The following is an 11,713-nucleotide window of genomic DNA, read 5'->3' on the forward strand; positions in this document are numbered from 1 at the left end:
TCCCTTACAACGTCACAGATTTATGAGATCAAGTCTAGTTTAGTCCAGTGGGTAGGATTTGGATATCATCTGCCCGCCAATGCCACAATGACTGAGGACAGATATTCTCTCTAGAATCATTAGAGTATTCCAGACCTCATTTGGAAACCCAGCCCGTCATTGGCTGTAGCTTGCTGCAGGAGAGGATACAATGAATACAGTTATACAAAGACAGGCAATATTCAATCTACTAAGGAGGTCAAGTCCAGTGAGTACTCGGAGTACATAGTTGTTCTGTTGCACTTAAGACTGAAAATCTCAAAGATAGCATTTCCCAAACCTGTCTGATCCCATGTCATGCATGTAATCTCACACGTGACCTACCTGTTTGGATAGCCATTACTATAGGTGGAACCTGAACACAGTTTTAGGAAACAGCTATCAAAGACTGCTTATTAAAAACTCTGAATAAAAAATGAAGATTACTATTTTGACAGAAATTAAAATTGCGTGCGCGCGCCAAACCTCAAAAAACGATAATACACAAAATTGGCCATAGGCGACGCTTTAACCCTTTCGCTGCCAAGGACGTACGGAGCTACAAAAGTGCACCCTTATTGTTATTGCTATTACATAGGGGGATAACAATCCCCCTATGTAATAGCACAGGCACATTTGAATGCCTATCAGACATATTCCGATGCTTGGCATTTGTTAAGCAGTTAATATGACAGAAAGTTCCAAGCCTCATATGGTGTCCCCATGGCTTTCACTACCATCCACATATACAAGGATTTGAATTGTTAATGTGCTGTCAGTATGGGGCAGTGCAAAGAAGTTAAATCTGTCTCCATGTGAGATGCTCTGACATGCATTATCAACTGTCCACATTTCTGCAAACTTAGTAGTAAAAGTTGTAGGTCAATTTTTCAGAGGAATTCCAATGTACATACCTTATTGATCTCTCTGTGTCTGTCCCTGCTTACAATTTCTTCCAATACTTCACCATCTCCTTTAATAAGCCTAGATGTAACACAAAAAAACATGCTTAACATAAATCGTATGTGTTCTACATGAAAGATATTTATCCTTAATACAGCCTCATGTGAAATAAATAAACTCCCTTAGATACAGATTATATAGGTGCCAACAAAGAAAGACGGCTGCCTCCTTCATGACGTACAGTACATGATATTTCCATGATTCTATATCTGGGAAAAGGCCATGCTTTAATGAGCATATAGGAAGCCTGGGATAAAGAGAAGCAGAAGACACACTTGAATGAATGTGAATGGCTGATTAATCTTTGCCCTTTAGATCAGAATGTGCCATAAGCCTGCCAAGTTCTGCTCTATTATAGGATCCTGCTTATGCTACTTGATAATTTCCTGCTGAAAGTGGGTCATTTCTTCTGAGTGGAATCTACACATGTCACACACATCAAGTGTGGTCTCTGTATTACTTTATGAAACAGCTCCCCACACATCTATTCATCAGTCAGCACCATAATGGCAGCTTCTTCCAATTAGTACCAGTCAGCTCAGGAAAAATATTTTGGAGCTTTTCAGCAGTAGTTGCGTTAGATCTGTTTTTTCTTTTGCTGCTTGATATATAAAACTCTATGGCAGCCCACAGGTTCCGATCCAGTATAAAGAATGTGCTTACACAATGAAAGGGAAAGAGCACAATGCAAATCGTGGTAAGCAGAATCAATGTGACTTCAGAAAAAATGAAATTTGTTTCATTTCAGATATGGAACTTTACACATCTTTACTACTCATTGCAATGCTTTACTAAATACAACACCCATTAACTAAACCTGTAAAGGAGGCCTGTACTGCGAGGAATATAGGTGCCGCCATTATTGACCTCCTTCTAAAAATGCTCTTTTCATGCCTGTCTCTAGCTTCAATATTTTTTAAGTCACTGACTTGGAACAGGTATGCCAAATAGAAACTTCTGATCCGCATACTTGTTTAAAGGATTTCTAAACCCTCCGGGTTTTTTGCATATATCTATTGCTAGCAAACAGTAGATATATGCAAAAAGTTTTGTTTTTTTAAACGCTTTAACAGCAGTTTACACTTACCCCTGTCTTCGCTGCACGCTCCCGTCCGAGAAAACAAAACTGCTCGGGCGGCCGCAAAGCATCTTGGGGCATGCGCAGTTCGGATTTTCGGCCGGGAGACGAGCTGAGACGCAAGGTAAGTCTATGGACGCGTGCACCCGCATGCAGACACCGCGGGATCGGAAGTGCCTGCAAGGACAGAGGAGTCAGGCAGCGGAGTTCCACAAGAAGGATACGGAGATTTGTGGCCAGCGCTGTAAACGAGCCCCATGATTCACAGGAAGACTGCCGGGACCTTGATGGGGACCTCAGCAGCCTTCCTGCCGGCTTCAGTTTAAAAATTGAAAGCGCCCGTATCAGCGTTTAGTTTCGGGGCATTTTCACGAGTACTGGTAAAAATGCCCAGTACTGACATCCCTAGTTTAGTGCAAATAAAATCACTAGTGCATGTGAGGGAGGAGCGATAAGGAGAAGGGAAGGCATACATCAAGCTGAACTAATCCCACGGAGTCACCAGAGCATCCAAAGTGAAGGCCCAATGATTGCTGGTTCTGGTGACAAAAAATGTCTAGTTTTCTGTTTAATCTGAAGGCCAGGTGGTCCACACCTGTCACCCCAGCAAAACGCAGGTAGTGTTGATGTCCCTGAAACATGGGAATGTGCAGGTAAGCATCCTTGATATCCAATGAGACCAGAAAATATCCCTGATGAAGGGAGGCAACCAATGACCTGATAGATTCCATGTACAACTTTTGCACCCTACAGACCTGTTGAGACTCTTTAGATCCAGAATGGGACAAGCAGGTCCATCCATCTTAGAGGAGAGGACAGCAGGGAGGTAGGGATCAAAACTCCAACCTGTACACCTGGCAACAATGGCTTGTACCCCAGGCATTGGAAATGTTTGCAAAGGCCAACAGATGCCGCCCCACTTTTCGATATGGTTCTCTATTGCAGATCCTTGTCCATGGACTGGGGTTTAGAGTTCTATGCACAACCACTTTACACATGTAAAAAGAAAGAAAGCTTCTTAAACAGACTAAACCCATTAACACATCCCAAAAATGGTCACCGCTTCTACAGTACAAATATGAAAACTAGATAATCCTCATACCTCATTCTACCGGTTTCAGGATCCACAACTTTCCGGATAACACTCTGTCGTGCATCCCACTCCTCCTTCGTCATTGGCTTCATTGCTTGAATACGGCTCTTCTGCTCGTCGGTCAACACTGTTAAGCAAAAAGTGACAACTGTACAATCAAAGCATCAATTCAGGAAAACAGTGTGACAGACAGGCAGAGCACAGAATACCCTTTATTCATTGCACCTACAGTCCTGGAGTCAGGGAACATGTAACACTCACATAAACAGATTCAGCTTTGATGTCAGCTATAACATTTTAAGGCCTGTTACCCTGCTGGCATTTGGGTTTTGTTCAACCATGAACAGTCAAACACTGCCCTGTCACATTAAAGTGACACTAAAGTTAAAAGAGAACTATGGCCCAACCTTTTTTAGCCATAGTTCTCTTTGGGGTCACAGGAGGACATTTACTAATGTTAATGTAAATCTTAAAAATGCATTCAAGTACCTTAACATTAAAAAAAATATATCTATACAATGTATCTAATTTGTGCTTCCTCAAATCATCTCTGAATTGGTGCTGACACTGTGCTTCCTTCTGGAGGGGGGCTACTTTTGTTCCCCGTGTAAAGTAGCCACCGCTCCAAGCTCACTCCAGTGATGGACTACATGCTCATGTTTAGTTTAATCATTTGTATTGAAATTGTAGTCCATCAGGGGAGTGAGCTTAGAACGGTGACTACTTTACAACACACACAGGGACCACGGGGAACAGAAGTAGCCACCCTCCAGAAGGAAGGACAGTGTCAGCATGAATTCAGAGATGGTTTGAGGATCTACAGCCGAGTGATACACAAATAAGATACATTTCTGTTTATAGTTGAGGTACTTGAAAGTATTTTTAAGATGTAACTCCTACGTTTAGTGTCACTGTGAAATGTATGCATAGCCAACACTTTTTATTTTTTATTTTGGATAGGTAGGGAAAGGTTCAAACTAGGGATGCACCGATACTGATACTAGTATCGGTGGCGATACCGAGAATTTGGGTGAGTCATTACACGCCGCCAAGCTTCCCGATTGCCCGGGAAGCCGGCTCCATGCTCCCTCGTCACCAGGGAGCATGGAGCTAGCTTCCCGGCCATCTGAGATGCCGCACAGCCTTCCTGAGACCCCACCGAGGGTACATGGAGCCGGCTTCCCGGCTAATGATGAAGCCCTGCTTCCTTAATGGGACTTCCAATATCGGCGAGTACTGAAAAAAAATATTGGTACTCGTACTCGATACTAAAAAAACAGAATTGGTGCATCCCTAGTTTAAACCCCTATTACTTTTTTTTTCCTGTCTGTGTACCATTGGAGAAATTTCCCTTCACTTCCTGTCCCATAGACGTAATAGGAAGGTAGAGGAAATTTCCCAAAGTTATAGGAATTCACTTCTTAGACAGTTGATACCGGAACAGGTATCAACATTCAAAATGTTCCCCTTACCTTTTGTTCTGGGGATTACTCTAAAATTTTGGGTTCCCCCTCACTTTCTTTTTCAACGGCAATAGTTACCAGTACAAACAGAGGGGTGAATCTCCCCAATATGGTCACAGCAATACAAATGTGACAAAGCATCTAACCTTTCCCCACTCTATCCTACATTTTTTTTTTTATGTTTTACCTACAGATGCACTTTAATGTCATGGTCTTTTTCAGACATTTACCATGAAGGTGAACTAACTGCTGATGTTACAGAGGACTGATCAGGAACTGGTGGTCATGTTAGTGTTGGTACAGAAGTGGCTGGGATACTCCTTAGTACCTATGAATAAGAGACTTTATTTACACGGCCATTTGTACACACGATCACATTGCATTGCCTTGCTCTTAGCTGCAGGACAGCAATGAAAAGAGGCTAAACTGAACTGTGTAGTGTACCTCTGCAATTATGCTGGAGCCTGTCACAAATGTCACTATTCTGAGACTCCATTCACACTGAGCGATTTGTAGCACGATTTCAGCTCAAACATCAGCTCAATGTAGCTCGTCCAATGCATTTCAATGGAGCTGTTCACATCTCACAGCTCAATGTTGCCTGTAGCTCGTAGCTCAAACTTGTCGCTTGAACATGACCTATTTTTCGGCAGATTTCGTGCGATTTGGCCCAATAGACTTCAATGGTGTAGCTCAATGACGCACGGAATTGTGCAACATTGTTGCGCTGTGTTGTGCTACAGAAGTGTCACTTTTGCACAGAAATATAAGCTGGAACATAAGCAGGAAACAGGAAGAGGAATGTCACATCAAGACCACTTTTGATTGGATACAGCCCAATGTAGCAGCTACGAAGTCCATGCCAAAAGTAGCGCTACGTAACGAGACAATATGTGGGCTGTGGCTCAATGTAGCTCAATGTCTCTCAAAGTGGCTCAGCTCATATCAGTGCTAAAAAAGTGTGAATGGGGTCTAAAGGACTAAAATATTCCTTAATTTGCTATGGTCCTTACAAAAAAAAAAATCATTTTACCTGGACCGCTTTCTTCCAAAGACTCCTGATGCAAATCCAAAGGTGGTCCATTATGGGGTTCCTCTGTCCTGCTCTTGGCCTCCTTAGCTTTCACTTTAGACAAGCTCTTCTTTTTGGCTTTTTTACTTTTCTTTTTCAAGTTCTTTTTCTTTTTTCCCTTTCCGTCCTTTTTCTTTTTGTGGCGTTTCTTGTGTTTAGAACTGTCACTAGATTCATCTGAAGAGGAGGAGGATGAGCTGGAGCTATCTGAAGAAGATGATGATGACGACGAGGAGGATGATGATTTTGCAGCCTTCTTTTTTCTTTTCTTTCTTTCGGGTGACGAGGAGGATGAGGAAGAAGATGATATGCTCATCTTCCTCTTTCCCCTCTTCCTTTCTTCTACAATAAAGGGAAAGAACAGATTACATTTGCAGGAAATCATACAACAGTTGTAGTACAACTTAGTCAGATTTATATAGCCCTGCATGGAGTAGTTGTGTGACAAACCTTTCCTAGAAACCTCGGCATTGTATTTGGAGAGGGTTGAATGCCTTCTTGGAGGTGAAGGACTGCTGCTGTCACCTCTGTGCCTTGATGCAGATTTCTTTTTTACAGTCTTGTGGTGAGATGGACGAGGGCTCCTACTACGATGTCCAATCTTTCTTCCAGTGTCATCCATGATCGATTCTTAACAAATCTGCAATGAAATATATTTATGAATTACATTAAAGGAGAACTATGAGGCGAGTGCTTTTAACTCACCTCATAGTTTTAGCCGACCTGTGACAATGAGACTGTCACAGGTCGGCTCAGATCGGGAGGTGAGCGAACACATGCCGGCGTTCGCTCACCTCTAGATCCTGTCACGGGAGGGGCTGGATTCCCCCCTTCCCGCGCTGACTGGCGGAACGGACGGGGGAGGGCGCGGGTACAGCTGGCTCTGCCTCTAGATAGGCAGAGCCAGCTGTCACTCACGCAGCTGGGCGGATCAAGACATAATTGTCTGGATCCGCTTCAGCTGCGGCGTCTCAGTATACCGCGAGCAGTAGCTCGCGGTATACTGAGCTTAAGGTGATGGGAGGACGCTAGTTTGTGTCCTCCCGTTACCCTAAGAACTATGGGGAAAAGCCCTAACCCCATAGTTCTCCTTTATGTTTTTCTGGAAATATGAAAGTCTAAAAATCACCATCCTCCACAATTACTAATAAAGGTAAAATAATAAGTGTAAGTAGTGAAAAAATAAACTCTGAAAACAACATTTATGGCCTGGTCATCATACTTGTACAGGAGCCACTATATAATGGAAAATTTTATTTTCCCTGGTAAAGACATCAATCTACTGGAGACAACAAATCCAAAAACTGATTGGCTGGGAGAGCTATGCAGGAAACCACTAGAGAACGAGGAACTGAACATTTTTTATTAAAATAACTAATGAATTTTAAAAGTGTGGGCCTCCCATTTATACAAATTTTAAAAATGAAGCTTTAGTATCACTTTAAGAATCTACCTGAGCCAACCCTGCATTGGGCTGCACTCAGCGGGTTTGCCAAGCACAGGGAAAGCACCTGACCAGGCCACTGTCCTACTGAGATGCTTTTTAACACACTTGGCAAAACCAAGCTAATTTAAACAAAGAAGGTCTACAGCTCGTAGGGTTCTAGGGGGGCTGGGAGAATCAGACGGGGCATGGACAGCAATCGAAACATCAATAAGTGTCCTCTTAACACATGACCTAAAATGTCAGAACGTGAGAGGTGAAGCCCCCCATGGTCCCTGTGTGTGTTGTAGAGTAGTCACCGCTCCAAGCTCACTCCCCTGATGGACTAGAACCTCAATACAAATTAATAGACTAAGCATGAGATTGTAGTCCATCACAGGAGTGAGCTTGGAGCGGTGGCTACTTTACAACACACACAGGCCCCATGGGGAACAAAAGTAGCCACTCTCCAGAAAGAAGGACAGTGTCGGCACCAATTCAGAGATGATTTGAGGATCTACAGCTCAGTGATACACAAATAAGTTACATTTTTGTTAATCTACTTGAATGTATTAAGATTTTACTCCCGAGTTTAGTGTCACTTTAAGTGCTCGTTTTGGTCTAGGATCTAAAATAAAAAAATAAATACTCACCTGATCCTCGCAGCCTCTTCTCCCTCAGGCTCCGTAAGTCTAATGACCCACGAGTCATCATGCCTAATATAGTGTATTGCCAAGGGTCATTCCTCCATCAGAGTGGAGGGGGACAGAGGTGAGCAGTCTCTGCCACAAGATGGCGGCTCAGGTGAGTATATTCTTCTTTATTCAACCCCCTAGACAGAGATGAGCAGTTAACCCTTGCAGTGCATGAGGCAGCCCTACTGCAAGGGTTAATGTTTATTCTTCCCAGAGTCCTTGTTTATCTGCTTCAGAACCGCCTAATGTAGATAAACAGCGGCAGCCTGAAGCAGTTAAACCAAGATCACGAACAGTGCCTTAGAGTGTGCCATCCCCCCCTCCTCTGCCGCTTACCCCAAGCTTCGATGTCCCCCGTGCGGGCCCCGGCCCAGCACAGCGGGACTCTCCCCTTTGATCGGAGGGAGAGCAGCACAATCCCAGCTGCTGGTCTGCCCTCCGATCACTGGACCTGGAAGAAATGTGTATTACATCCCTTCTGGTGTCACCGGTGTCTGATTTCTCCAGCTCCTGTAGGCAGAGAAGAAGCTGGTGAAGCAGATCTCTGCTTCATTAGCTTCTATGAGGTCCCTAGGTGACATTAGATGTCTCCATAAAGAGGACCTGTCAGATCCTCTTTGCTATTACATAGGGGGCTTGTTAGCTCCCTATGTGATAGCAATAAAGTTAAGTGTAAAAAAAATAAAATTAATGTAAAGTCACATATAAAAAAGAAATCAAAAATGCACATACACGCACATATAAACGCAAACAGGCTTTTGGGTGCGCCCAATGCGGAAATAAAGATTGCCCCACACGTTACATATCACTGCGAACATCAGCATGAGAGCAATAATTCTAGGGCCATCAATCAAAGTTTACACTAAATTGATGAGCGTTAAAAGCTTTTAAAATGTCGCCTATAAGAAATTTGAGTTATTGTAGTTTTTTTGCGGTTTCATGGGCGCACACAATTTTAAGGCTTGAAATGTTTGGTATCTAATTACCCGACATGACCCCGTCTTTTATCAAAAAAAATTGTGTATTATATTCTGTTTCTGTGCATTAAATTTCATTTTAGTGTATTTTATCCTAAAAATACTGGTTTAATAAACATTTGCGCCAATAACGTGTGGCATGCAAATTTGCAGTTAGCATTTTTTGTTATTCTTCACAGTGCCTTTGCTTTCAGAAAATATATCATTGTTTGGGGGTTTTATGCTGTTTTCGAACCAAAAATGCAGATGTTATCATGTGTGTCCAAATATTAGGACATTGCTTCCAATAGTCAAGCGGTTAATTTGTCGCAGGAAGTGCTAATTAATCAGGCATATAGAGCGCAGCGTAAAAACTGTCGGCACAATATAAATACCAATGATAAATGGATAAATATAGAGACCGGTGCAATATTTCGACATGCAGTCTCGATGAATCTCTTTTATGTCCAATACTATTCCTGGTCCAGACCCCACCATAGGACTACGATAAGGTGGCTATTACACAGAAACAGTCAGAAAATATCAGTTTAGCATGTACAGAGAGAGGAATTGTATTTGTTTTTTTCGAAACCAAGCCTGGCGCACCTGCAATGTGGAGTATGTGCTCACTATATACAATCATAGAACAAGCAGTTCGCTGTCTCTTCGTCCCCCCTTACTGCTCCCTATGGGCTCCGAAAAGCAGCACTGCGCATGCGCATTACCCTGCCAACTCATTTTACACAGCACTCTGAGAGGAAAGCTGCACTTGAATTGCGCACATAAAGTAAGCGGAAGGCTCTCCCTTTCTTATGCGAGAACCAAGTCCGCAGACGGTGTACGGCAGGAGACCCCACAAATACTACGCACGTTTTTTATGCTGTGAACATTTACCTTATCAATGCCCTGTGCATCTCCTATATGCGTCCCCCTCAAGAGTTCCTAATACTTTAGTTCCGGGATCTTTTTTGGCGAGCCATTTAGACAAGTAGGTGTGTGGTTGTTGTTTTTTTACAACTGCCAATAAAAGGTCTGCTTATGGAGGGAGTCCATATATTTTACTTTAGCATTAACACTTCATGGATTCAGGGCAAACATCAGCTACTTATACTAGTTGTCTGTAAATATATATTTATTTTAAAGCAACCGCATTAGTGTTTTTTTAAATATCTGCTCCAGATATAGGAAAGAACGCTATTGCAGTTATGTATACCTTTAATTCAGTGTATTTTATATTCAGCTTGCATAACTACCGGTTTGGATAGCCTCCAAAAATCCTCTGCATATAGCATTACTCAGACTAAACGGGGGAGGGGCAACAATAGGAGCCAATCAGGCTTCACTACATACACATGTGTCTGTTGAGCAATTGGCGCACAGCAGTGACACCACAGTATTTGATAACCACTTCAGCTGTTGTACACCCCCTATGAACTAGACCAATTTTTACAGAGGCCTGTTTGTTCAGCTAAAACTTTATCTCGAGCAATAACAAAGAAATTCATACTTTGCTTGGGGGGGCTGTCTTGCAAAATTATTTTTTAATTGTTTAGGTAATCGATAGAAAAAAGATGTGAAACAATGTTTTGTTTTGTTTTTTTTCATTTTGACCAGTTAGTTTAAGAATCTTTTTTACAATTTTGCACAATTTTATAGTACACCGAAAAAACAAAAACAAAAGGGATCCAAAATATGAATGTAAAAAGAAATAACTCCTCCCTTCTCTCCTCTAACCAATTTAGAGTGGTGCATTTTTGGTCACCCTCGAGAATTAACTCTTTACACGACGATGGTGGCAGACTATGCAACTCAGCTCTTTCCTTAGTAAAACTCTGGGCAATTTATCTCCTGATCAAGAAATGTCTACTTTTGTGGAATGTGAAAAGCCCATTCTCTTTTGATTGCTCTGGAACCCCAAGTGGGAATGGGACCTCCAATCCTCACTTATACCCGAACAGAGAGGATACATTCTCTTTTTCGCACATAAGGTATCTATCTCCAGCTCCCTACAGGAATCGGGGTATAAGATTCTTACTAGGTGGTACTACGTTCCCGCCACCCTACACAAAATGTTCCCACAATGCTCACCTTTGTGCTGGAGATGTAGTCAACAGATGGGCACATTTCTCCACGTCTTCTGGACTTGTCCGCAATTGCAGGTCTTTTGGGATTCGGTTTCAAGGATTATTCTACAACTCACTGGAGGACAGTTGCGGGACAACCCATCCGCTATGCTTCTTCACCCGTCTCCACTCCTTATGACACGTTACAAACACTCTCCTAAAGCTGGCCATACACCTATATCTGCAGATTTTCTGTGGTCAGATGGAAAAAAGCAAGATTCCTCCATCTACGCTGAACTGTGTAGATGGAGGAATCTCCCACTGGGCCAAGCTTCAGTATCTTGCTAGTCGGCCCCGCTGACTGTCAAAATATCTGAACAATGCCGGCATCCAATCAGATTGTTAAGGTGCTTTGAGAGCCAGCGGGGGCGACTAGCAAGATAATGAAGCTTGGCCCAGTGGGAGATTCCTCCATCCACACAGTTAAGTGTAGATGGAGGAATCTGTTGCACTTTTTCCATCTGACCACAGAAAATCTGCAGATAATCAATAGGTGTATGACCAGCTTTATGCATCTGATTAATGCAGCCAGGACGTGTATCCCACTATACTGGAAACGTGGAAATGCCTTGAGCCTCCTCCACTAAGCCTTTGGCTCCAGAAAGTTCAGGACTTGCGCATTATAGAAGAACTCACCTCTGCTCTCCATCATAAAGAGGAGAAATTTCAAAAGGTCTGGTTCTACTGGATAGACTTCATGTATTCTCAGGAGATGTATTCAGTAGCTTATTGACCACTTAAAGCTTTACTATTTAGAGCTCATTCTTTGTACCCCCATGTTCCCCTTTGTTTCGGTGCCTTTCCTATTGTCCTGTCCCTCCCCCAGGCC

The 11,713-nt window shown here is 42.8% G+C and overlaps 1 protein-coding gene across 1 annotated transcript; it reads right to left on the reverse strand.

Moving 5' to 3' along the window:
- Window positions 1-47: 47 nt before the first annotated feature.
- On the reverse strand, window positions 48-6,346 carry ARL6IP4 (ADP ribosylation factor like GTPase 6 interacting protein 4). The gene is made up of 5 exons (XM_018557378.1): window positions 6,138-6,346; window positions 5,649-6,029; window positions 3,162-3,279; window positions 933-1,002; window positions 48-173 (listed from the first exon to the last, which is right to left on the reverse strand). Exons 1-5 carry the CDS (start codon window positions 6,307-6,309, stop codon window positions 120-122), a joined length of 795 nt encoding a protein of 264 aa, XP_018412880.1. The 5' UTR covers window positions 6,310-6,346; the 3' UTR covers window positions 48-119.
- Between the last annotated feature and the right edge of the window lie 5,367 nt (window positions 6,347-11,713).

The sequence above is a fragment of the Nanorana parkeri genome, unplaced genomic scaffold, assembly GCF_000935625.1.
Source record: "Nanorana parkeri isolate BGI_ZX_2015 unplaced genomic scaffold, ASM93562v1 scaffold13, whole genome shotgun sequence".
NCBI lineage: Eukaryota > Metazoa > Chordata > Amphibia > Anura > Dicroglossidae > Nanorana > Nanorana parkeri.

Bases quoted from the DNA above. Each gene is read 5' to 3' on its own strand.
- ARL6IP4 (XM_018557378.1), bottom strand. From the start codon at position 6,309: ATGGATGACACTGGAAGAAAGATTGGACATCGTAGTAGGAGCCCTCGT. The intron at 3,280-5,648 runs GTAAAATGATTT...TTTGCTTAACAG, and splicing joins TTTGGAAGAAAGCGGTCCAG to TGTTGACCGACGAGCAGAAG. The intron at 1,003-3,161 runs GTATGAGGATTA...TGTTACATCTAG, and splicing joins CCTGAAACCGGTAGAATGAG to GCTTATTAAAGGAGATGGTG.